The 25,624-nt window shown below is 48.1% G+C and overlaps 1 protein-coding gene across 1 annotated transcript; it reads right to left on the bottom strand.

Annotated features, from left to right (window-relative positions):
* Positions 1–917: 917 nt before the first annotated feature.
* On the bottom strand, positions 918–12,130 carry SEC11C (SEC11 homolog C, signal peptidase complex subunit). The gene is given in 6 exon segments (NM_001075175.2): positions 918–1,114; positions 1,769–1,826; positions 3,972–4,091; positions 6,008–6,157; positions 8,966–9,075; positions 11,967–12,130. Coding segments are annotated over 6 exon segments (579 nt in total). The 5' UTR covers positions 12,054–12,130; the 3' UTR covers positions 918–1,060.
* Between the last annotated feature and the right edge of the window lie 13,494 nt (positions 12,131–25,624).

Raw genomic sequence — 25,624 nt, 5'->3', positions numbered from 1 at the left:
AGGAACACGGCCCTTCTACACATCTGTGCTTTCTGGCCCTTCTACACATCTGTGCTTTCTGCAGTTTATCAGAGGAGTACACATTGTTGCAAACTCTTATTAAATAATTTATCCAACGATCTCAAGATACACCAAACCACAAGAACAAAGCAGATTACATCTTTCCTTCCAAAGAGATTTTATAGGCTTTATTCATTTATCAGACTACACTTCTATAAATAAGAAATTATTTCCTTTTAAGGGCCTGTTTTCTCCAGAAAAAGTAAGTGAAGAATTTTATTAAAAAAAAATTTTTTTTAATGATTTTTATTGCAGTATAATTGCTTTACAATGTTGTGTTAGCTTCTAGTGTAAACAAAATGAATCAGCTATACACACACATGCATCCCCTCCCTTTTGGGTTTCTCTCCCATTAGGACACTACACGGAGAAGGCAATGGCACCCCACTCCAGTACTCTTGCCTGGAAAATCCCATGGACGGAGGAGCCTAGTGGGCTGCAGTCCATGGGGTCGCTAAGAGTCAGACACAACTGAGCGACTTCCCTTTCACTTTTCACTTTCATGCATTGGAGAAGGAAATGGCAACCCACTCCAGTGTTCTTGCCTGGAGAATCCCAGGGATGGCGGAGCCTGGTGGGCTGCCGTCTATGGGGTCGCACAGAGTCGGACATGACTGAAGCGATTTAGCAGCAGCAGGAGCAGGACGCTACAGTAAAGGAGAATTGTCTTTTTAAAACCCAGATGTGACCACTGTACCGCGTTTGGACTATGCTCTGTCCTCCCAGCCAGCCAGGCCCAGAGACGGCCTGCCCGGTTCCTGAAGCGCTGCAGACCCTCAAGCTCGGTTCAGCCCGATTATCGTGAGTGGCAGAGAGGTTGAACACACGTGAATCAGAGTCCACAAAAGAAAGCAATCTTTACTGATGAATCATTTATTTGAACAAGACAAGACGTCTCCACGCCGTTTCCTTTTATACAGAAAGTGGAACATTTCAAATATATTAACTTTTCTCTTCAACAAAATTTCTTTCAGTCTGGTCCCAGGAACTGCCTTTCACTTCAGGATTCACGTTTCAGTAACACATATGCACCCATTACAGCCAAAAGAGCATACTGTAGGGAAAACACAGTGGAAAATGTGTGAACACAGGTCTACAAATGAACCTGGTCTGTGAGTGTGTTCAGATCCAGTCTGGTCAGTGCTGGGCCAGGCAGAGCCAAAGGATGGCCTCTTCCCTGAGCTTGGTCTCCTAGTGCGCTGCCGGCAACACACGGCAATGCACACCCCAGCACACTGACAGCCCAAGGACCACACGCCCAGCAAACACCGCAATGCGCTACCCATTCCTGCATAGGCTTCCACACGCCCAAAACACAGCAATGCGCTGCCCATTCCTGCATGGGCTTCCTACTGTGTTTCAAGAGATTAAAAAAACCAAATATGGATACTATTCTTGTTGAAGTTGGGAAATAAGCATTACTAGGCTTATTGTACTACTTTTTCCCTATGTTTAAAGATGTGCATAATAAAAAGCAAAAAATATATAGCTGCCATTTTAGAAAACACTATACAAACATAAAAGGTAGAAGTAGCCGCTTTCAATAATTTAAAATTTACAATTTAAATGATTACTTGTAGTTAACAGCACATACTCTGCAGACGAATTAGCCAGCAAAACATTTTAAACAGACCGCATCTCTACAGTTGCACATGTAAAAGCGCCAATATTTTTTTTTAAAAATACAGACATACAAATAAATTCCTACCTTAAATTTGGGATAGTCGTTCATTATTATGGTGACCATACCGACATATGGTAAAAACCTAAATTGTGGGATAAACAGCCAGAAATGTAAACAGTGTTTGTAATATGATAGTAATACTTAAAGACACTATGAATCAGCATTAGGGCAAAGCCTTCCTTGGGAACACCACTGACTGGGGCCATAAAAGCAACATGCACCGCTGTCTCAAAAGGCTTTATTAGTAAAAAGCAGCAGAGCTAACAGCCAGGACGATTTTTTAAGAAGGCAAGTCAGCAGGAGGAGATGCTACGTGTCTTGTCTTGCTGCACTCCGCTGTAACAGCATGAAAATAGGTGAGCCCCTTGTACAACAGAACTGGCAACTTTCACAAAGCAAGTTCTTGATTTTTCTTAGTAGAGAAGTGGGCAAACTCCAGGAGTTGGTGATGGACAGGGAGGCCTGGTGTGCTACAGTCCATGGGGTCGCAAAGAGTCGGACACGACTGAGCGACTGGACTGAACTGAAGATTCAGACAACCTATATGTAAACTGCTGAGAGAGAGACCTTTGACAGCACAAGAATAAGTGGTTTGTAACTGAAGGAATCCTCATCATTTTCATTGTGCTTATTTGCTCAGTCGTGTCCGACTGTGCGACCCCATGGACTGTAGCCCGCCAGGCTCCTTTGTCCTCGGGGATTCTCCAGGCCAGAATACTGGAGTGGGTAGCCTTTCTCTTCTCCAAGGGATCTTCCCAACCCAGGGATTGGACCCAGCTCTCCCACACTGCAGGCGGTTTCTTTACCACCTGAGCCAGCAGGGAAGCCCCATCATTTTCATTGCACAGCACTTTTCAGATGCAACAAACAAGCTGGTTGGGCAGTGAATGCAAATGTGGATTACATCATTTATACCCAAACATGACTATGATCCCAGAGATAATAAGCCAGCAGAAACCAGCCAATGAATGACATCGCTGACAAAATCCAGAGGAGGCAATGGCACCCCACTCCAGTACTCTTGCCTGGAGAATCCCAGGGACGGGGGAACCTGGTGGGCTGCTGTCTATGGGGTCGCACAGAGTCGAACACGACTGAAGTGACTTAGCAGCAGCTGACAAAATCAATGTCAATACAGAATCAGTTTGACCCAAGACTCCATCATGTCACTGATGATAAACATAACACCTCCTGGTACCCTCCAGCCTGCTTAATGCAACAGCTCCAACCTCTCACTTCTACAGTCTCTCACCGGAGTGTCTAAAAACACAGGGCTGGCCAGCCGCAGGCCCCCCTCACCTTCCTGCACATGTTCAGGAGGAAACGCGGCAGAGTGAAAGCGATTAGAACGTGAGCAGAGGGGGAGAAGGGGCTGGAGGAGGCCTCCAACCATACGCTGATGAGTGAAGCTGCATCTTAGAAAACGGTCACCCGTGTTCTCCAGCCTTACACAGCAGGCGGGGTTTTGATGAAAGGGGTATTTCTAGCAAGGGTTAATCAGAAAAAGGGCCACCGAGAGAGGGGAAGAATCACCTTTTTGGGTATTTAATAAGAGGAGAGGCTCTGCTGTGTCAATCAGAAGCAGAACTCATGGCTAGAACAATGATGCAAAGATGGGTATGAAAAAAAAATATGATCACAGAACTTTTCTTAGTAGTGAAAACTCAGGGGAACAATCTAAATATCCATCAGAAGAGGACTAGTGAGACAAGTTACAATTCTCAGAGGAACAGCATGCAGCTGTTTAAAAGGACATAGGGATAGATTTGGCACAGAAAGTGATTTCCAACTTCCTGCTGGGTGAAAAAATAAAACTCCTTACGTAAAATTATATATTATGTATGCACACACACATCTATATAGGTACAAGGAATACCTAGAACATTCGCCACAGTGTTAAACAGTGGTTATTTCTGAAAGGATTACTTCTAATTACTTAAAATGTATAAGTAACTAATCTCCAGGTGAGGATTTATTTCCAAAATAGAATTGAATCCATGATATAGATAGAATACTGGCATTCAGCTTTAGATTTCAGGTCCTCGGGCAGTTCTGAGCTTCGTTTACTCCTCACAAGATAAAGTAGAACTGCTTACAACTCTCCTGACATATCATCTTTGGAATGAACGATTCCATTTACCTCTACATTTGACTTCTTTGTTTCTAAATATTTTTCTGGTTTCTGCATATTCTATGGAACTTAAAAGAAAAGTTAATCCTCACTCACCCTCGGGCTCGCCCTACCACATCCTTCTTTTCGAGCCAGTTCTGGCCTTCTTTGTACAAGCCTCTATCATCAACTTCATTATTATCTCCTTTAGTCAGAAATTTGATGTCTCCATTGTCTCTGGAAAGCAAAACAAGGTCCTTTCAAAGATTATTTTCAGTGCAGTATCATCAGAACAATGTCAGTTTGGCCTACCCTTTACAGGCAAGGGTGGGCATGGAGAAAAGCAGTCAAACATGACTTGGTCTTTTTCGCCTTAAGATGCCTGCTGGCAGACAACCATTCAACTCAAGCACAGATCTAATGACAATTTTGTAGACTTAAATTCAAAAACACTGAAGTTCCCCTGTTGACCAAAATGCATGGCATAGCACAGGGTGCCAGGAAGGCCCTGATTAGCTCCGGAGTCTATTTCCATCCATTCTTTGTCCTCAGGGACCAACAGGTTAACATGGATTATATTCCTCTTGACTCTAGATGTGAATAGAGTACTAGATTACACAGATCTGAACATAAGGGAATTCAAACACAAGTGTTCTCTTAGCTCTTCTCAAACTTTCTTTTCCTTACCAAACGTGGGATGTGTGAATGCCTTATTTCCTTCACCACTGAGCAGAGTGGCATACAATCCAGTTTGCAAACAAACAGGAATTATGAACGGCACAAAACTGCTGTGTTAGAGACAGGTGGGAATTGTTTTAAACATTGTAAACTGGGGCTTACATAGCCCTGACACCAGAAACACAATATTACAGCCTTATAGAACTATTTTTCAATAAGACAAATGACAAAATGTGTTAAGTAATTTGATAAAATACTAAAAGCCTACAAAGATTTGAAACCATGCCAAAGGGAGCTAGCTTATTTGCAGCCATGGTTATACAAGAAATTAAGAGGGGAAAAAAATCTGGGCTGTTGCTCACAATTCATGTAAATTATAGAAAAATATCATTATTTCTCAGTTTTGAGCAACTTCTCATCTTTGGATATTGTTTTAAAATTAGGTGCAAGTTCTGTCACAATCATGACAGAGCCTATTTCTCCACCTGTAAGTTATCAAGTACTATGAACAAGGTAATGCTAGTTGTAGTCCCAGTGTATTAACACAAACTGAAACAGGGTCATGCTAACGTTTAGAGTCAAATGAAGTGGATATCTTAAGTATCAAATATCTCTGGGGAACACCTGGAACTACTGAATGGAATGAGAATCTCTTATCAGAAACAGACTCACACACACACACACACACACAATAACGGAGCAATGCTCCATTGTTTAAAATATACTAATACACATACCTAATTTTAATTCTACAATGCATGCAAGTAAAAGGCTGCACTAAGATGCATAAAGGTAAATGAATAACCAAATAAATAAAATGTAACATTTCCACTAATCACCTGACTGTACTCTTTCAGGGAAACAATACATTTGAGCTAGAAACAATTGCTTCTGGTCCCCAAGAAGTGTCCCATTAAGTCATCACTGACGTCTGAGGGAAAGGCACAGCTGTCCTGAGGGGAGGGGTGGAGTTAACGCAGAATATGCAGTAATCAAATCATGGGGCCGGCTGGGGAAAGGAATTTGTATTCATCCAAGGCTAATATTACTGCTGAGAACGCCAGTTAGTCCATAGTGACAAAGAGAAACAGGTAGCTTTCTGCATTTCAGGAGATAATTCTCTTATCAAAATGATCCTCAGTGACCATGAGATTTGATTTTGTTTTGAGATTCCTTCAAATAAGTAATATTATGCAAGAATACATTCCACCTTACCTTGTACAGCAAGTTCGTCAAGTGCTTTAGTAAATATCAGTTCGTTTCACTCTCACACTCGCCCTGGGGGTTACTGTGGGTAAAATACTGACATTCACATCTCACCGCCTGAGTTAAGTCACAGGTCCAAAGTCACCCCAATCACTAAATGGCAAAACTAGGAATGTAATCCAGTGGTTTTGCTACTTTCTAATCAACCACTAAAGCTGTCCACAGTCTTGTCTACAAAATAAAATCAAAGAGAAGTAAAGGCTCTTTACTTTTCGTGAACTTTGATTACTCTGTGAACTATTGGGATGTCACGTCCTTCGACTTTGAAAACAACGATTTCTCCAGCTCTAATGGGGTCTTCCCGGAAATTCGTTAGGAACAGAAGGTCGCCCCTGTGAAAGGCTGGCTCCATGCTGCCGCTGGAAAGAAACACAAAGTCACGTCAGAAGTGCCCTGGGCTCACCAGCCAAACGTTTCAAATCACAAAGGATATTAACAAACATACTACTTGGAATGTCAACTTTTACCAACCGTCAAGCAGAATCTATGAGCAATAAAACAAGCTTCAGAGATTCCCATCTGACTGCTCAAGGTGACAGCGGTGGAAAAGGGAGCGATTTCTTCTCGGATTTGAGCATGAAAAGGGCATTAGTGGCCCCTCGATGATTTGTTTAGGTGGAAAAAGAACTAAGAATAAGCTGGACCCCTTGAAGTAAATAATCCATTTTTAGCCTTATAAGGGTTTTACATCTATCAATACAAATACTATGGTTAATACTCTAGGGTCATTCTTGCATTCTGTCGTGTGTATGTAATTTAGTGGAAGCTGAAATCATCGAAACAGAACTCATTTCACATGTGCTTCTGCTTTGTTTTAATGCATGAGAAAATAAATAATACCTAAATACAGGGGTCTGACAGCCAATGATGAGTTAGTTTGCTGAGGGCAGGAAGGGGGAGAAAGAACCAGCCTAATGAAGAGATGGGGAGCTTTACAGGAAGACGTGGGTTCACAACAGGAGCCATTCCAGATGCTGGTCCTCCTGTCCCACCAGGGCTGCTGACCTCCCACTTGTCAGCACCCGAGGCAGGTAGCCAGGGGCAGGCAGCCGAGCCTGGCCTGCAGCTACTAAGAGGTGTATGTTACTGCCTTGCCATGAGGCCTGCAGGACCTTAGTTTCCCGGTCAGGGACTGAACCCGCACCCCTGGCAATGAAAGCTTGCAGTCCCAACCACTGAACCACCAGGGGACTGCCAAGAGGTTTATTTTTAAGTGAAACCATTGCCACTAGGTCTGGTAATAGAGTCAGCAATCAAAAATAGAAAACGTGAATTAAAAAGGTACAAACAGCTAGAAATAGAAAAGACTAAGAGGAAAAGAAAAAGCAGATATCTAAGTAAAAACAATTTTTTTCTTCCCCCAACATAGACCACTGGATGGACATGAGTTTGAGCAAGCTCCGGGAGTTGGTGCTGGGGAGGCCTGGAGTGCTGCGGTCCATGGCGTCGCAGAGAGTCAGACACAACTGAGCGACTGACTAATGGCCTGACTGACAACAAAGAAAGTTATTTGTCCCCCCAACACAGAAATTCATCTCGTCATCTTCTGAAAATACTACATAATTGCTTCAGGGTTTCATTTTCTTTTAAAGAATGACAGTTAAAATGTTAGGATAATTTCTTAATCTACTGCTTAATCTTTACTTCATCAAAATCCCTGAAGACACGCAGTGGGAAGAGAACCATCTCCGTCTGTGATAACAAGGACCTCGTTGTTTTGTTTGTTTAAAAAACAACTCCCCGAACAAGTCTGAGAGGTAGGAAGTGTGCACTGCAGTTTGGCATAGAGTCATTATGGTGCCCCGTTAGGACCGCAGTTCTTTGAAATGTTTAAATTACATTTAAACGACTAGTAACTACTTACACTTGCTTTCCTTAAGGGCCCAGGGAGTTCCCCAAGGTCACACATCCCTTGTGATGTCAACAGCTTATGCTGACCAACCAAACTGCTTTAGAGTTTATAAAGGATGTTTTAAAAGAAGAAGAAGTCCCCACAAGCTGCGATTTCACAACAATCTCTGCATGCACGTCTGCGGACTGAAGAAGAGCCAGAGCACCTCGGACAGAGCCCTGGCTCTGCAGAAGTAACTGTGAGATGGAAGCAGCATGCCACACTGGACCTCAGCTACCTTACTTGTGGAATGACAGGGCCATCTGAATTTGAGGGGTTTAATTTCTTCTTTTTTTTCCCAAAAGCCTTAAAATCCTTCTTTCAAATGAAATCTTACCAGGTAAAGTATAATCACATAAAATGCATAGAAGTGGAGCTGTCACAACTGAAGCAAGGCTAAGGGGGCCCAAGAGCTTGGTCCCCTTCTCTCTCCTAACGCATCCACCTGGCCCTTCGGCAGTCCTGGAGCACGGTGTGAACACCAGTGAGTTAGAGCCCGCCTCAGCTCTGTGTGTGAGTTATGCCATCCTCAGGCTCCTAAGTTTATGAAATGCTGTATCTCTAGAAGTGGGTCCCTTGGCCAGTCACAGAAGGGCGGCCCAGTGAAGCCAGGGCCGGGGCTGTCCCCATCACGTGGCTGCAGGACCCAGAGGAGGGACAGGAAGCCAGGGGCCCTGCTGCTTCTCCTGCCCTGGTCGGCTCTGACCTTGCCCACAGCACTGCCACAGCCTGCCTCTCCCCTAGAGAGCAAAGGGGCTCCATGCCCACCTCAGGGAGACTCAACTATCTCAGGCATATTAGCATCTTCAGGCACTTGAAAGTGAAGCTGATAGCCGCTCAGTCACATCTGACTCTTCACAAGTCCACGGGCTGTAGTCCGCCAGGCTCCTCTGTCCATGGAATTCTCCAGGCAAGAATACTGGAGTGGGTTTGCCATTCCCCTCTCCTAGGGGTCTTCCCGACCCAGAGATCCAACTTGGGTCTCCACATTGCAGGCAGGTTCTTTACCCTCTGAGCCACCAGGGAAGCACAAAACATTAAAAGATAGAAGTAAACCATATTACTCTGGAGCATGAGGTCAACATGATGAAATGCCTCAATGTCTATTGATAAAGAAGAGTTTTCAACAAAAGCCAGAAAAAAAAAAAAAAGAAACCTTTTCAAAACAAGTACCAATAAAGAACACTCTAAAGCTTATCCAACTAAGACACTGAGCTTGGGTTGTCCATGCTGCTCCTGGGTCGCCGACAGCAGCTGGACGGCCAGCGGGACCCACCTCAGCACCACCACGATGGGGCTCTCACTGCCGGTGAGGACAATCAGGCCTTTCCAGATCATGAGCGCAGAGGACACGATCATGGCGAAGTTTAAGACCTGGTAGTAGAGCTGGAAGAAAACAGGGCAAACCAGAAGTGAGGACCACGGCAGAACACCCACTTGCCCTAAGTCGGAGAGGTGCTCGTTTAAATCAAAACAAAAAAAGCTTTAGGACTTTTTTTTTTTCCCCTAAAGTGACTTTAGGAATTGAAACGCATTCACACAAACTACAAGATTAGGAAGAATTTCAATTTTTGACCATGGAAAGTGAAAGTGTGTACTTTGAGGTGACTGTGAAGGTTACAAAAGTGGGGACAAAGGTGAATTAAAATAACTAAGGCATTCTGATGTAGTCAGTGAAAACAGGAGAACAAAATTAAAGGTACATACCATTTTTTAAAGCTCTTTGGCAAAAGTGTCAATAGCACATCATGAAACTAAATTCCCAGGTGACCAAAAAAGGAAACTGGAGTGCTGAATGGATATTAAGTGTTGGGCTATAAGATATTAAACCATTGCTTCTAAAGTAAAATCAACTTTTTGAGTCACGTCAGTCTAAAGCAGAAGTTATTCACTGGAGCTCACATTCAAAAACTTGGCCACCTGCTCCACGTGACTTACTGGATTTAATAAACAACCATTGTTTCATTATGAATTGCCACTCTGATTAGGAAAGGCCCAAGTCATGGTTTTCTACAGAGATCTCCAATTTTATACAGTTTTTCAGACTACTGAGCTCCACTCTAACAAAACAAATTATACAATCTTGCCACTTACCTAATAAAGACTATGTACTAAGAATGTATTTTCCAGTATGACTGTCTATGCTTGAAAAATTCATTGAGGGAAAGTAAAACCAATTCCTCAAAAAAAAAAAAAATTTCCTTTGAGCAAAACATCTCTTTGCTAAAAATAGTCAATTATATAGAAGTCTAACAAACTAATTAATCTAATCAAGTTAGCTTCAAAACCACAGATCACCTTTCTAACAACCTACCTTTAAGTGATCTACTATCTAAGCCTAGAATTGAAATCCTGGCGTCTAGAAACAAGTCATTTCGATGGAACTACTGACAAGCTGATTGGAAATACACACCCCACATTACACTGGCGCCTTTTCTTGTTCATCTTTGCCTACCAACTCTGTATGCTTGGCACTTAATCCCCCCAGCAGAGTTTAGAAGCAAGCCCAGCCCACACTCAGTCTTTGGCAAGCAAGGATGAAATAACCAACGTCTCAGCGTTTTAAACAAACATTTCAGACCAGATATTGTGACTGGCGGGGCAGCAGAAATGCCAATGGCTGTTTTTCTTCCTCTCTTCCTCACTGCAGAAACAAAGAGTCCTTGTTTTTGCATGTGGCTCTTTCCTTAATTAACAGTAAGCAAGGGCAGCAGAAAAAGGAGGTCCCGCCTCCAAGACTGGTGGAGCGAGCATGCCTGAAAGAGTGTCATAGGATGCTATTTTGGAGGGAAAAAGAAAAAAGACAAAACTTAAAAAAAAAGTACAAGGAGGCATCAGATTTGAGCTTTTGAATCTTAATTAGAACACTAGCAAAATGTAGGCAATTGCAAACTAATGGGGCTTATCACTGAGAGTGGGAACACACAGAACTTTTCAAAGGCAAACCGACTTAGGGTTTGACACACTCCTCAGAAGACCTTCACTGACAGTGTGCAGTTGATAATTGGTACCAGTTTTAGAGACATTTAAAAGGCCTACCCAATTAAATTTAGATTCTTAATTAAGTCTCTGCTTGGGGTTGGGCGTTGGGGGGGAGGTGAGCTGGCTTCCCTGGTGGCTCAGGGGTAAAGAATCCACCTGCCAGTGCAGGGGATGCAGGTTCGATCCCTGGGTCGGGAAGATTCCCTGGAGAAGAAACTGGCAACCCACTGCAGTATTCTTGCTGGGGCAGTTCCATGGAACCTGGCGGGTGGCAGCCCATGGGGTACCAAAGAGTCGGACCAGACTGAGCGACTCAACAACAACTGCTTCCTGGAGGATTTTCTTGTAACAGCATCAACGCTCAGGGCATTAGCTGTTGGCTTTTCAAGCTAGTGATAATCTCTTGCAGCAACCCATCTTCATCACAAAAGCTCCCAGGAATTCATCTGACACGCACCCCTAGAGACAACCAGGTTTCTCAGCCCCGTTCACAGGATGCAAGTCCCCGAACCCCGCAACACTACTGCGCTCGTCTGAAATTCTACTTGGAAGAAAGAGAGAGAGAGGGAGACGGAGGCTGGCTAAGGGGAGGGCAAGCAGGAAGTCTTCCTCGGAGGTCCTCTCAGGAGGGGTGAGAGATGAAGCCCAGGTGCCCGAAGACCCCGTAGCGGGCCGTCTCCGAGATTCAAGGCGCTGCCAGAGCAGGGAGTCTGAAGGAGACTAGGGAGGACCCCTGGAAGCCCTTCCGGAACACGGGTTCGGTCCACAGTGACGGAGAAGGACCGGCGCGCTCTCCCGCACGAGGCGCCTCATTTGGTCCTGAGTCCCCGGGAAGGGGAGACGCTGTGCTGGGGTGGGGAGGAATCAGGGGACGGCTCCCCTCTCTCGGAAGCGCTCCCCCCGAGCCTGCCGCTCCCACCCGCGGGCAGCCTACCCCACGCCCGGCCTCGAGAGCCCCGCAGAGACGCCCGGCCCCGGGCCCACCGGGCGGCCCCTCGGGGTCCCTCGCGGGACAGCCCGCTCCCCCAGCCCCGCTTCCTCAACCACATCTGACGTCCACAGGTCAGGGCTCCCCTTCCCTCCCCTCCCGCCCCCCGCTCCGCTAACCGCGCCACCGTCAGGGCGAGAGCGCGCACTCGGGGTCCCCTTCGCTCCCCTCCCGGCCACCCCCGCTCCGCTAACCGCGCCCTCCTCGGGGCGAGAGCGCGCCGGCTCGCGGCTCTGTGAGGAGGTCCTCCTCCCGGGCCTCCGGGACCCCGGCTCCGCGGCGCGACCCCCACGCGGGCCGTCCTCACCTGGCGCTTGTTCATCTTCCTCAGGTCCCCGAAGATGTCCAAGCCGGACGCGGGGAGATGCGCCCCCACGGTGCTGGCGCGCACCATGCTGGGGTCTCCGGTGGGGTCGGGGAGGCACACCGAGGCAGCAGGCGGGCTCCGGGAGTCGCTGACAGCTGCGGAGCGCCGGCCCGGCCCCGCCCACCGGCCTCGCCGGCCGCCCGAGCGGAGGCGCCCTTGGGCGTCTGGGAGTTGTAGTCCGGCGAGTCTCGGCCGCCTATACAGCCAGAGGGAGCCAGCAGGACGAGAACTACCACTCCCAGAGTCCCGCGCGGCGAGCGCCGCGTCCGGGGTCGACCCGGGACTCCGCGGGCGGGGGGCGAGCGGGCTCAGAGGCCTCGTCTGCCCCTTGCGAGGAAACTGCGGGGGGAGCTTGCGTGTCGCTCGGGCAGCTCGGGGACGGGACTCCTTAAGAGCAACCGAGTTCCCCAAGACTCTGGTCAGGCGCCAGGCGGACACCTAAAGCCTGGGCATTCACCGAGCCGTGTATCTAGGCCATTGGATGACTGCTACCACGGAAGGCGGGGCTTTTACCCCGCGGCTGGCAGGGAAGGGGTGGGGCCTGGTGGTGGGCGGGGCCTGGGAGAGGCGGGTCTTTTGAAGCTCTCAGTCCCGCGCTCTGCGTGACTTGTTCAGTTGAGTTCAGTAGCTCAGTTGTGTCCGACTCTTTGGGACCCTATGGACTGCAGCACACCAGGCCTCCCTGTCCATCACCAACTTCTGGAGTTTACCCAAACTCATGTCCATCAAGTCGATGATGCTATCCAACCATTTCATCCTCTGTCATCCCCTTCTCCCACCTTCAATCTTGCCCAGCATCAGGGTCTTTTCAAATGAGTCAGTTCTTTGCATCAGGTGGCCAAAGTATTGGAGCTTCAGCATCCGTACTTGCAATGAATATTCAGGACTAATTTCCTTTAGGTTGGACTGGTTGGATCTCCTTGCAGTCCAGGGGACTCTCAAGAGTCTTCTCCAACACTACAGTTCAAAAGCATCAGTTCTTTGGCGCTCAGCTTTCTTTGTAGTCCAACTCTCATGGATTAATGTAAACTAAATCAAGTGGTGACTCCAACTGTAGCTGCTATTCCAGGTCTTTACCTGAGCAAATCAACAGAGCCCCTGGCACTTGGCACGTAGCTATTGACCGAATAAGTCTTTTTTCCGTACCAATTTGTAAGGACCACCAGAAGCAATTTGCTTTTACCTGGAAAAGCCATCAGTATACCCTCACAGTCTTGCCTTGGAATTATGTCAGTTTGGGGGCTTCCCTGGTGGCTCACATGGTAAAGAATCTGCCTGCAATGCAGGAGACCTGGATTCAGTCCCTGGGTTGGGAAGATCCCCTGGAGAAGGGCATGGCAACCCACTCCAGTATTCTTGCCTGGAGAATCCCATGGGCAGAAGAGCCTGGCAGGCTACAGTCCACGGGGTCAAGAAGAGTCAGACAGACTGAGTGACTCACTCGTACACACATCCTACAGTCTGCCATAATGTTGTTTCCAGAGATCTTGATCGTTAGGACACTCTGAAAAAATATCACGTTGTTAAAATTATACTGGCTGGAGCTGATGAATATGGAGAAGTAAATACTTTTTTTTTTTTTGGCTGCACCACACAGCTTATGGGAACACCATTCCCTGACCAGGGATTGAACCTGGGCCCCAGGTCACTGCAGTGAAAGCCCAGAATCTTAACCCCTAGGCCACCAGGGAACTCCCGGGAAGTAGTAAGTAGTTTTGATGCTTCAGTCAGAAATGTACAAACTAGAGGGAGTGAGAAAAAAGCAAAAATTTCACTGTTGCCATCTTAGTCGTGTTTCTGAAAGTTCAGTAGTCTGGACCATGTGGAGCGATTCCTTTCCAGGTGAAAGACCACTTGTGGCACCTCTAAACAACCACCTTGAATAAAGAGAACAACACTTGAGTACTTTCAGAATTTGGAGGCCACTTTGAGTGTGTTACACCAACCCACCTACGAAGTGACAGTAAGCCTGCCAGTTTTAAAGGGAACCATAACAAGGGAAGATTCCGCAGCCAATCCAGATCCAGTGTAAGCTGCCCTACCACTTAGATTGTGTGAGCCAACAGATACAATAATAACGTGGAATAATACAACTTCAGAGTGTTGACGGCGAATAAGAATGTTTTTGCAAACTCTAGCAAGCACCAAAAGAGCATCACCGGGCAGGCCTTTAGGATTTCGGAGTTAATGTGTACCCTCCTCGGCAGACACCTACTCTCCTTGTTTTTTTTTTTTTTTGCCATGACATGTGGCGTGCATGTTCTCCAACCAGGGCTTGAAGCCATGCCTGCACGGTAAAAGTGCCAAGTCCTAACTGATGGACTGCCAGGGATCTCCCATGGATACCTACTCTCCTTTTGAGAAACAACTTCTGTACTGGTCCTCAGAAAATCCTTAAATCACAACTGTGGTACATTAGTCAACCATGCAGCCCAAATTTTCCATCAGGTAACAGGCATTTTAGGACCCATCTGGCTATGAGGACAGGTACATGCAGGCACAACAGATCCTCCAGTGGAATGGAAACTAACAAGACCAGAGACCTTTTCCAACCCGGAGCTTGGTGTGAGGCCTTCCCCCAGTCTCTTCTCTCTTGCTAATTTGTTTCCAATGTATGCTGCAATGAGTGTGTGTGTATGTGTGTGTCTTGGTAGTTCTATAAGATAAAATGCCAAGAAATTGAATTATTGAGCCAAAGAAGCATGAACCCTTAAACTTTTAAATTCACAGACACTGTTGTCACAGTTCTACCTTTCAAACACAATACTCTGTGTGCTTCAGGTCTGGGTGATTTCAGAGCCTGAATCACCCGCTATTGACCAGTTGCTCCATTTAGAATCACAATCTCTAATACTTGAAAGGGACTGAGAATCCATCTGGGTCAACTTTCAACCCCCAGCAGGCAGCCCCTCTGAAACGCTGGACAACCATCGAGCCTCTAGTGAAGCATTGTGCTCAGTCCCTCAGTCGTGTCTGGCTCTCTGCGACCTCATAGACTGTAGCCCACCAGGCTCATTTGTCTGTGGAATTCTCCCGGCAAGGATCCTGGAGCAGGTTGCCATTTCCTCCTCTAGTGGATCTTCCCGACCCAGGGACTGAACGCTTGTCTCCTGCCTCTCCTGCACTGCAGGTGGATTCGCTACCACTGAGCCACCTGGGAAGCCCCCTATATACTCTTAAGTTTTCCAAATCCAAGCACATGCCCTGGGTGGTGCAGCCTCTCCTCTGCTCTTGTCTGTCCTCTGAAACCGCTCGCCCCCAACCTGGGACTGCAGGAGCAGACATGGTTCCAGGTGGGAGTTCAACTCTCAGTTTCTAAGTTCAAGTTGCCTCCTACAGACTGATGGTGTTGCAAACCAACATCATCCCTGCTTCACCTGGGCTTCGTGGAGAGAGAGAGGACTGATGCTTAAATGAGCGCAAACAGGAAGCCTTGGAATCTGCTCAGCCCTGGCAGGAACGCTGGAGGCTGGCCGGATAGGAATGAGTCCCGCCGTCTCAGACCTGGGTTAGGGTTGGGGTTAGGGTTAGGGTTAGTGCAGTTAGGTCAGCTGCACCGAGCGCATGTACCAGACATCAGCTTTCTGAGTCGCTCCCTGCCTTCTCTGGCTTCTTCATCTGTGGAAGGATGTGTCTCAGAAGGACTGCACTGTGGTCCAGGGGTGTTATCATCAGAAGGTGGAAGTTTGGGCTGCCTCTCTGTCCTCCTCAGTCTCTCTCCCACTCTGATGCCCAAGCGCGCTTGTCACAACAAGCCACTTCTCAAACTGCCATGCTCTTCTCTCCGAGCTCACTCTTCTGAGTGCCTCCCTGTGCCTTCCAATTGTTACAACGAGCCGTGAGGAATGTGTGCTAAGAAATGTGTCAGGAATAGTAAGGGGAGGAGGGTGGGGAGGAGGAGAGAGAGAAAGAGAGGAACGAGAAAGGAAGGAGGCAGGCGGGGAGGAAAATGACATTCATTAACCAAAGGTGCTGTTTCAATTTGTGTCCCCTGTCATTTGACTGTTGTGAGAAAGTGCAATTTGGCTTCTAAGTTTAAGTGTGTATGTATGCGTGCTCAGTCGCTTCAGTCGTGTCAGACTCTTTGCAACTCTGTGGACTGTAGCCCACCAGGCTCCTCTGTCCATGGGGCTCTCCAGGCAGGAATACTGGAGTGGGTTGCCATGCCCTCTTCCAGGGGATCTTCCCGACTCAGGGATCAAACCTGTGCCTTCTGCCTCTCCTGCACTGCAGGTAGATTCTTTATCCACTGACCCACTGAGGAAGCCCAAGTTGACCTGTATACTCTACTTTATTAAAAAAGCTGTGAAGCTCAATACGTTCTGTGAGAGTTCGATAGACGTGGGAAGCAAGCCGCTGTGATGCTGGGGACCCTGGAACAAGACTTGGGACTTCTGGGCTGCCCTCCGGCTGTGCCCGCACTTAGCAGTGTCACCATGAACCACCTATCTTTCTCCTTGGGATGCAGTATCCTCATCTATACAAACATCGTTGTGACCTCTGAGGTCCTATGGCAAGTATAAGCCTCACAGTCATGGCCACCAGGGAACAAACGCAAAAATCTACTTTCCCATAACTTAGAAAAGTTTTACTAAAGCCCCTTCCTGCCTGCTTTGCAGAAACTGAATGTAATGACTTTCGGTTTTAAAACTGGGTCAACTTTTGAGATTTTTGAGAAACTCTCGCACCCCTCCCTTTCCTCTCCAGATGGCAGCTGAGGTTTGGGCGGTGCACCCTGAGTCTCAGGGGCTGCTGTCTGCCTCTGCCTCTCTCTCCTGATCTCTCACGCCTGTTCTAGCATCTTCGGGAACACCCTCTGTCTCATCGCATCCTTAGACACGGCCTCTTCCACTGCTGAGTCGTCGGTTTCTGTCTTCCCCGCCCCGACTGAAGCGCCCGAGGTCCCGTCACGGCCTCCGGCCTTCAGATGCAGCGTGGATCACCTCAGGCCCCAGACGTTGGGGCTTTGGGTCCACCAGCCCTCTGTCTTTTGGTCTTTCTTGACCAACTTCCCAAGTGCTTCTGACTCCCACGTGGGTTTTGGTGGTGTTGTTACTCAGTGTCGTCTGGCCCTAAAGCCCCACCTCGTCTCTGTGTCATTATCCCTACACCACGGTGGCCTGGGGACGCCAGCACGCCCTCAGAGGTCCAGGCAACGCACTTCTGCTGTGGAACTCTCCATCTTAGAAGAGCCTGCCTCTCACCTTGCTCCGCCTTCAGGACTCGCCTGGAAGGGACACGAAGAGGGCCCTTGGTAATCCCTCCTGATTCCCCTCTGCACTTTCCTCCCGTTCCCTCCCGCAGGACTCTGAAGAGGAGGCAAGGAAAGAAATGAGTCCTGCACAACTTTTTGGTTTCATACCTGAATGGTAACTTTGATCTTAGGAGTCAAGAATTCACCACCTGAATCTTACGTTTTGAAATGACCTCTAATCCCTCAAAGTGGGAACTCAATCTTGACCATCTATGATGCAACAAGTAACCTTGGAGAACAAAGGAGGAGATGAAAAAGCAGGACATGGAGAGGAGAGCAAAGCTATTCACAGTACCTAGGACAGTTCTGTGACTTGACTTTCTAAGGATGATGTATCGGTTTAAATTTAAGGATTTGTCGTTCTTAAAGAAACTCGTTAAAATGCATATATTTAGTGAATACTTACCACTTGAGTTGTTCTGGAACTTGGGAATTCAACAGTGCCTGAAGCAGATATGGTTCTTGCTTGCATGGCATTTTTGCCTAGTGGAGAGAGAGAACGAGCAAGTAAAAAAAAAATGAAGAATTAAGATAATTTAGATTTTAATTTTTAAAATGTATTTTACTAAAGTATGGTTGAATTACAATGTTGTGTTAATTTCTGCTATACAGAGAAGTAATTCAGTCATACTTTCATATTCTTTTCCATTATGTTTATAACAGGATATTGAATATAGCTCCCTGTGCTATAGCATAGGAGCTTGTTGTTAGGATAATTTTAGACTTTTATAATGTCATGGGTGATGAGGAGCCAGCCGTGCCATCTAAATCTTGGGAACGTTTGGAATCTGAGTTCATGGCGACCCTTCGGGGCAGGAGAGCCCTGGGGTCTTCAGAGCTCGCAGCAGGACCTGGGAGACAGGACCGGGCAGTGTCCACATGGCCCCCGCATGGCGGGAGAGACCGCTGTCACACGTCAGCCCTCAGGCCGGGGACATGCAGGACCGGGGATGGACCAGGTAGGAGAGCGGAGCAGAGCCAGGCCCGGCCGGCTGGCCACCTGCAGGGGCAGCCTGTGTTCCAGCGGGACCCTGACCGCAGCTCCAGGGCCCGGTGCAGCTGCCACCGACAGTGGCCGCCCCCATGACCACCCACCCCGGGCTAGGGGTGGACCCCGACAGAGCCCCCGCAGTGAGTTTCTGCCTGCACTTCCGGCTTTGGGCGTCCTTCCCTCAATGCCTGCAGTGGCGTGCAGCCATGTCTCTTCCCTGAGCCAGTAAAGAAGAGACCTTGTGTTTCTAGAAAGAGGGAAGGAGAGCCTGGGGTGATGTGCAGGGCAGACAGAGATGAGGGACGGAGTGGGAGCCCTCACCCCATTTGAGCTCCGTCTTCCAGAAGTTCCAGGCATGGCTCGTTTCTGTCCTGGGTTCCCTGAGACCCCTGGTATCTTTATAATAAAGTCCCCTTTGGGGTTATTTTCGGTTTCAACTGGATAAAACTTCCTAGGTGGTGACTCCATGGTTCAAAAAAAAGCAAAAACCTGCCTGCCAATGCCAGAGACTCTGGTTCAATCCTTGAATCAGGAAGATTCCCCTGGAGAAGGAAATGGCAACCCACTCCAGTATTCTTGCCTGGGAAATCCCATGGGCAGAGGAGCCTGGTGGGCTACAGTCCACGGGGTCCCAAAGAGTTAGACACGACTGAGTGCACAGGGAAAGGATAAAACTAGGTTTCCTTCACTGGCTTAATCAATTGTAAAGTCTTAACCAATAGACAACTTGTCAAATTATACAGGTGGACTTGGACGGAAGACCATGCTGGAAAGGAGGGGCTGGCTTCGGCGATCCAGCCCTGGTGGATCCAGGGAATTCGAAGGGGGGATGGCTTCGGCGATCAGGATACGATAGCTTTAATTAAATATTAATTAGAGGTATAAAGAGTAATAGAATGAGGACAGCTCAGTAGGAAAATTCAGTGGAGAAAAGAGGCTGAATAACTTGGTTTACGTGGAAAGCTAATAAAATTCCAGGGCAAGGAATTTGCGTCACCTACGTAGGCCGCAGGCGTCCTCCTGTTCTCCTGAAGGAGAGGAGACACTAAGGCCTCCCCGGTCAGATCTTAGAAGCCCAGGCATAATTAGTAGGCTTGACCAGCCTCCACGTTCCAGATGGGGATTCAGCCAGAAGGTGAGAGAAAGAACGACATGGGGAGATCAGTCTTTCGAGGAACTGATCCCATTTTTTATTTGTCCAGGGTCTGTTTTTATACACTGAGATGTTATACAAAAGTCACGTGGGGTCAGCAGTCCTGACTTTTATTAAAGTCAGGTGCTTCATACAAATGTATACAGAGGTCTTAGGGGTGTTACATCATCTTCTGGCCAGGGGGGCCTGCTGACAATTTATGACCCTCTCCTTGTGACAGCGGTCAGTCAACCAGAACACTTATTTCTCCAGGGCTGATTATTCTTAAAACAGACGCCACCTTCCGAAGGTACCAGATAAAGTTACATTCCTATAGGGTGGGGATGTAGTGGGTTTTAATTAAGGAAAGAATTTACTTAGCCTAAGGTCTAACGTGATTAATATCAAAGGTTAATACTTATTTCTTCTATATATTCATTAACGTGTGTAAGGGCAGGGGATGTGGAGACTTAGCAGTAAACATTGGCTCAACAAATGAAAAACCCTTCACCAATACAATTTCTAATCAGCCCACTATACTTATACTAATAGTGTTTTAACTTCTCTAAAGAACCTGTTTTTAGAAGGTTTAAAGCATCTCATGCCTCTCACGGTTGGGAGGCTGTAAGCAATCACATGTGGCCGGACAGGCCTGTCAGGCAGGCTAGAGAACCTTCAGAGGAGTTTGTAAATTTGGAACACTCCTGTCACGCCCAGGAATTATTATTAACTGGAGCTCTAAGTTAACTCCTTCTCCGAAAGAGGTGGTGGGGGACAGCCCCCTGTAAAGTCAGAGGTGTAGGTGAGAGCACAAAGTAGTAAAGTAGGCAGGCTCTGGTTATGGGGGTAGATGCTCGAGGATTTCCAGGGGGACTCCTGAGGCTCGATCCCGCCTTTGCGTATGTCGAGCCTCCTTCCTCATGACCTTTGCCTTGGGCAGAGCACCTCACGCTGGCCCCCAGCAGGGAACATTCTTCCTTTCCTATCTACAGACCCCTCCTCCCCCAGGGTCTCTCTGCAGCCCCTCTAAGGAGAAGCACCGCAGTCTGCTGCCTGAGGATATGCCCAGGAGCCGATCTACGCACAAGCTGCTACACTGGTCAGGGAACAGATGGTACGTGGGGAGTTACTTGATTTCATTAGCGATTTTGCATTTGCCAAAATATGTTTTTGCCAGAAGTGCCCACATCAGCGTTGCTTGTTTGTTAAAACTGAATGAGATCCCAGGGAGCTCTGGAGCGGGTTGCAGCCATCCGGCAGATGGTCCCCCAGTCCCTGCAGCAGGAAGGGAACACGGGGGCCCCACAAAGCCAGGGCTCCCTGCCCACCCCACCCCACACTGGGTTGGCCATCCCGCAGGCTCAGTCAGCCTCCCCAACACCCCACTTTCAGACCCCATGCAGCCCCCTCGCACCCCTCCTGGGGGGAAGGCAGAGGCACACTTTTATTTGCTTTTATTCAGTTCTCTGATGATCCTGTCTTTCTTTCTTCACGACACTTTCAATGGTACTTTGGCCACCACTCTCTCCCCTTAAACATGTGGCAGAAACTAATACTCATTCCATGAGGTTTGAGTTAACTTCTAAGGGCTCTTTGAAGGAATTTCACTTCTTCAGGAAACATTGTTGTATATAATAATGGGTTTAAATTTGCCAAAAGGAACCTCTCAGTGATGCAGAAAATGCATTTGAGGCAGAACTCCATCTCCATCGTCAGCTTCACTCACCAAGAGGAGCTGCATCCTGAGTTCAGGGCGGGGTCCTCCAGCCAGGGCCTGGCACGGTCAGGCAGCCGTTTTCTTGCCGATGCGGTTTTTTATCCATGAACAGATTCAGCCACACTGAAGTTCCAAGTGTCACTCTGGGGAGGTGGAGCCCGTTCCAAGGTCACAGGTGTAAAGCCTTGTACCAAGGCCACAGATAACGGAGTCCTATACCACGATCATCTCTGGAACCGACTGAGCTCGTTAGCAACTGTTGCTATGAGCCTCCCCGACTTAAACGGGCCAGCTTCCTGACTCCGAATTAGGTGCAATACCCACCCTACAGCACCCTAACCAATCACCTAATGCCACCCTTCCCACAGGAATTTTCTGTCTTGAGGCTATGTAAATTGGCTACAAGCCCATGAAAAGGGTGGGCTCTCCTTGAGCCTTCCTGCTGTTCTAACAGCATCTCCCACTCTAATAAACTCTATTCTCCTCTCATCCTGCCTTGTGTCTGGAAATTCTTTTCCAGCCTGCACACCGACCGCCACAGGGCAGACCTTGATGTGGGTATGAAGACCCTGCCTCCTGCGGCTCCTCCCTCCTTCCTTGGTGTCCGCCCCCACTGGCAAGCTAGAATTCAGCCACTGGGCTGCCCTGTGGCTGCCCAAACTCGCCTCCTCCCTGCCCCAGCCCCACTCCCATCCACTGGGGCCCTAGGTAAACTATCAGCATGGATGATGGAAACGCACAGAGGTGCTTTCCTCCAACAGGAAGGCCCAGCTGGCAAAAATATAGTGAGCATCTCAGTGCTTAAAAAGTCAATTGGATGGACTTCCATTTTGATCAAGATGACAGACTAGAGATTCAGAGAGACCTCTTTCTACACAGCACACTGAACTTTTTTTTTTTTTTTTTGAGATTTAATGCACAGCTGAACTGTCAGGAAAGTAAAGGAACCCCTCAGAGAGCAGAAACGATAATAAAGCTTGAACTCAGAGGAGCACCAACACTGTTGCTGATGATTTTGGTCCCTGGTGGCCGAGGGTTTGGATGTTAGGGGATCGCGGTCCCTGGTGGCCGAGGGTTTGGATGTTAGGGGATCGCGGTCCCTGGTGGCCGAGGGCTTGGATGTTAGGGGATCGCGGTCCCTGGCGGCCGAGGGCTTGGGTGTTAGGGGGTCGCGTGCACTGAAGACAGGAATGTCCAAGTATACGTTCCAAAATGTTTAAAAAATACAGTCTCATTCAAATACATAGTAAGTGCATGTCAAAGTTTCTGTAACTCGTTAATGACAGAACCAGCCGACTGACAGAGCCACTTTAAGAGAAGATACAAGAAATTTGGGTAAGTAAACGGATAGATAGGTAATAGAAAGAATGTTGGGTTGTGATTGCTAATTTGTATATATTTTTAAACATTTATTTATGGCCACGTGGGGTGCCATGCCAGACCTCCGCTTTGCTGGGGCATGAGGGATTTTTTGCTGCGGGCAGGCTTCTCTCTGCTTGTGGCACAAGGGCTTAGCTGCCTGTAGGATCTTAGCCCCCTGACCAGGGATCGAACCCAGGTCGCCTGCGTTCATTGGAAGGCAGATTCTTAACCACTGGACCACCAGGGAAGTCCCTAAGTTATATTTTTTAAATGTCTTAATATCCTATAGGACACAAAAAACTCATAACTTTTGGATTTATGTCCTTTACCAACAAAAATCATTTGCATCTCATCAGCAATTATTTTCTACAGACTACCATCTAACTTTCCTCTCTTCATTTTTAAAATCAGAGTATAAGTGTTTTACAATGTTGTGCTGGTTTCTGCTGTACGACAGCACGAATCAGCTGTGAGTGCACATATAATCCCTCCCTCTTGAGCCTCCCAACATCTAACTTTACAGATTGAAGGTTCTGGGCCCTGATCAATGGAAAATAGTAATAGGGACAAAGTTGCATTCTCCTATCTAGAGCATCAGACAATCTTTGGGAAGCTTGTAAGACAGTTCCCCAAAATGACAATGAAATTAGGCCTTTCACTGTTGGGCTTGTGAAAAGAGATTGATTCTCAAATATGACATTCCTCTGCTAAGTTGCTTCGGTCCTTTCTGACTCTTTGCAATGCTATGGACTGTAAGCCACCAGGCTCGTCTGTCCATGGGATTTTCCAGGTAAGAATTTTGGACAAGGTTGCCATTTCCTGCTCCAAGGTGATCTTCCCAACCCAGGGATTGAACCCCTGTCTCTTAACGTCTTGTGCATTGGCAGGCGATTCTTCACCACTAGCGCCACCTGGGAAGCATCTTAGGTTGTGCATCCTCCCAATGACAGAGATGGGGCAGAAGTCGTTAGGAAACTCTTTCCTTCTCTTCGAACACAGTAACCTGGCCTGAGATTCTCCCTGCATCTTCTGACTGTCTTAGGGCGTCTTCCTCTGAATGATTAAAGATGATCTGCCCTTGGAATGGGCTTCCCAGGTGGCGCTAGTGGTAAAGAACCCACCTGCCAACACAGGAGACATCAGAGATGCGGGTTTGATCCCTGGGTCAGGAAGATCCCCTGGAGGAGGGCATGGCAACCCACTCCAGTACTCTTGCCTGGAGAATCCCCATGGACAGAGGAGCCTGGCGGGCTACAGTCCATAGGGTCACACAGAGTCAGACACGACTGAAGCAACTTAGTGCACACTCGGAATAAGCATCTCTACACACACATGCTCCCAGTATTTGGTGAGCAGACCTTCCTCAGCTCCTCCAATCAGTTGAACTGACTTTCAATTTGCAAAACAATGTATTTCCCATCACTTTGTTTGCCTTGCTGGTTAGAGGCCTTTGTACTAATACAGGATTCCGGTTATTCAGCTGGCGGAGAAAGCAACAATATTCTAAGGTTGTTAGTCTCCACGAAGTCAGCTGAAGTGCTATTAGCCTGAAGCGTGTTCCTGAATTGAAGCATGGCGGTTAAGAAAGACCAACCTCTGCAAACGGCAAACAAGGTGCAGGCGGTGAAAATCAGGGACGAAGCTGTGTTGCGATCACCTGTTTGTCTGGAGACCAGGTGGCTGTGTCTGGGGAGCCCTTTACCCTCCCCTAAGCCTGCTGCACTTGGCACGGATCACCGAGCTTGGCAGCAGCTGGTCTTCACCCTGCCTCTTCTCATCCCCTGTGCCAGGAACGCAGAAGGTGCAGAAAACAGAGTCTTGGGGTCAGTTCGCCCACTGCCACCTCCGCGTTCCCAGCGGGTCTTCTGTTGAAGAACAGGATTGTTTAACGTGTCGTTCCGGACTCGTTCTTTCCCGCCCAGCCGGCTGCCTTGGCCTCACAGTCTGCAGCAGGGACACCAGAGTCTGGTGTGGATTTGCTGCCCTTGCTCTGTCCCAGGACAGGTGTATTCATTCTAGGGCTGGCGCACCAAGGGCTTCCCAGGGGGTGCTAGGGGTAGGGAACCCGCCTGCCAACACAGGAGATTGAAGAGCTGAGGGTTCCATCCCTGGGTCGGGAAGCTCCCCTGGAGGAGGGCATGGCAACCCACTCCAGTACTCTTGCCTGGAGAATCCCACGGACAGAGGAGCCTGGTGGGCTACGGTCCATAGGGCTGGAAAGAGTTGGACATGACTGAAGCGATTTAGCATGCAGTGAGGACCAAAGTGAGTCAGGACCTGCGAGAGCCTTGGGAGAAAGAAGCTGAGGCAGATCAGTCTTCAGGTGCTCGCTGAATGGTCTGGAATGAGGCGCTTGTTTGTACCAGAGGTCAGCAGGCTGACCAGAAGCCTTTTCTTTGGCTATTCCGCGTCTTAGTTGCAACACAAGGCATCTTTAATCTTCGTTGAGAACTCTCAATTGCGACATCAGGGGTCTCGTTCCCTTAGGAACGAGATGATACCACATTAGGCCTTCCGAATCCACCCAACTTCAGCAGCTGTCCCTCCTCATTTTATCCAGATTCAACACACGTGCTTTCTCACTTGCATCCACACCAGCCCCAGCTGGCTCCTGGCTGGGGTTTTTCTCAGGCTGAGGATTTTGCTCGTTTTTTTTAGCACAGGTTTTTTGCACTGACTCTTGACATTTCCTTCCGAACCAAGGACCTTCCACACCCAAGCTTGACTCTCTCCTTCAACCACTCTATACGTCTGACCCCAGCAAGGGTGCCAGTCCCTGGTTTGATACCCCTGTTCAGTCTACAGATTCTAGAAAGACTCTTTAATGAGCAATGGGATGCTAGAAATCAGACTAACACCCAGGAATCCATGAGAAAGAAGGGGGTTGAGGCAAGCAAGGCAGAAAGTTAAGACAGAGCCTGAGAAGAACAGGGGCTTTGGGGAGGAAGGCAGGACAGTCAGGGGCTGAAAGACAAGAGGAATCCTGGCCAAGCTGGGGGTCTGGGAGAGGCAAGTCAGGAACCCAGGGACAAGCCTGGCTACTGTCCCAGCACCATATTGGGGGCGCTGCTGTGGAACAGACAAAAGTCCCCGGAAGTGAAAAACAAGAAGGCCGTGATCCTAAGGAAACATTTAGCCCATC

This window comes from Bos taurus, chromosome 24 (genome assembly GCF_002263795.3).
Source record: "Bos taurus isolate L1 Dominette 01449 registration number 42190680 breed Hereford chromosome 24, ARS-UCD2.0, whole genome shotgun sequence".
NCBI classification, from domain to species: Eukaryota; Metazoa; Chordata; class Mammalia; order Artiodactyla; family Bovidae; genus Bos; species Bos taurus.
Note: the sequence above shows the minus strand (reverse complement) of the source record. Positions and strands in the feature narration are given on the sequence as shown.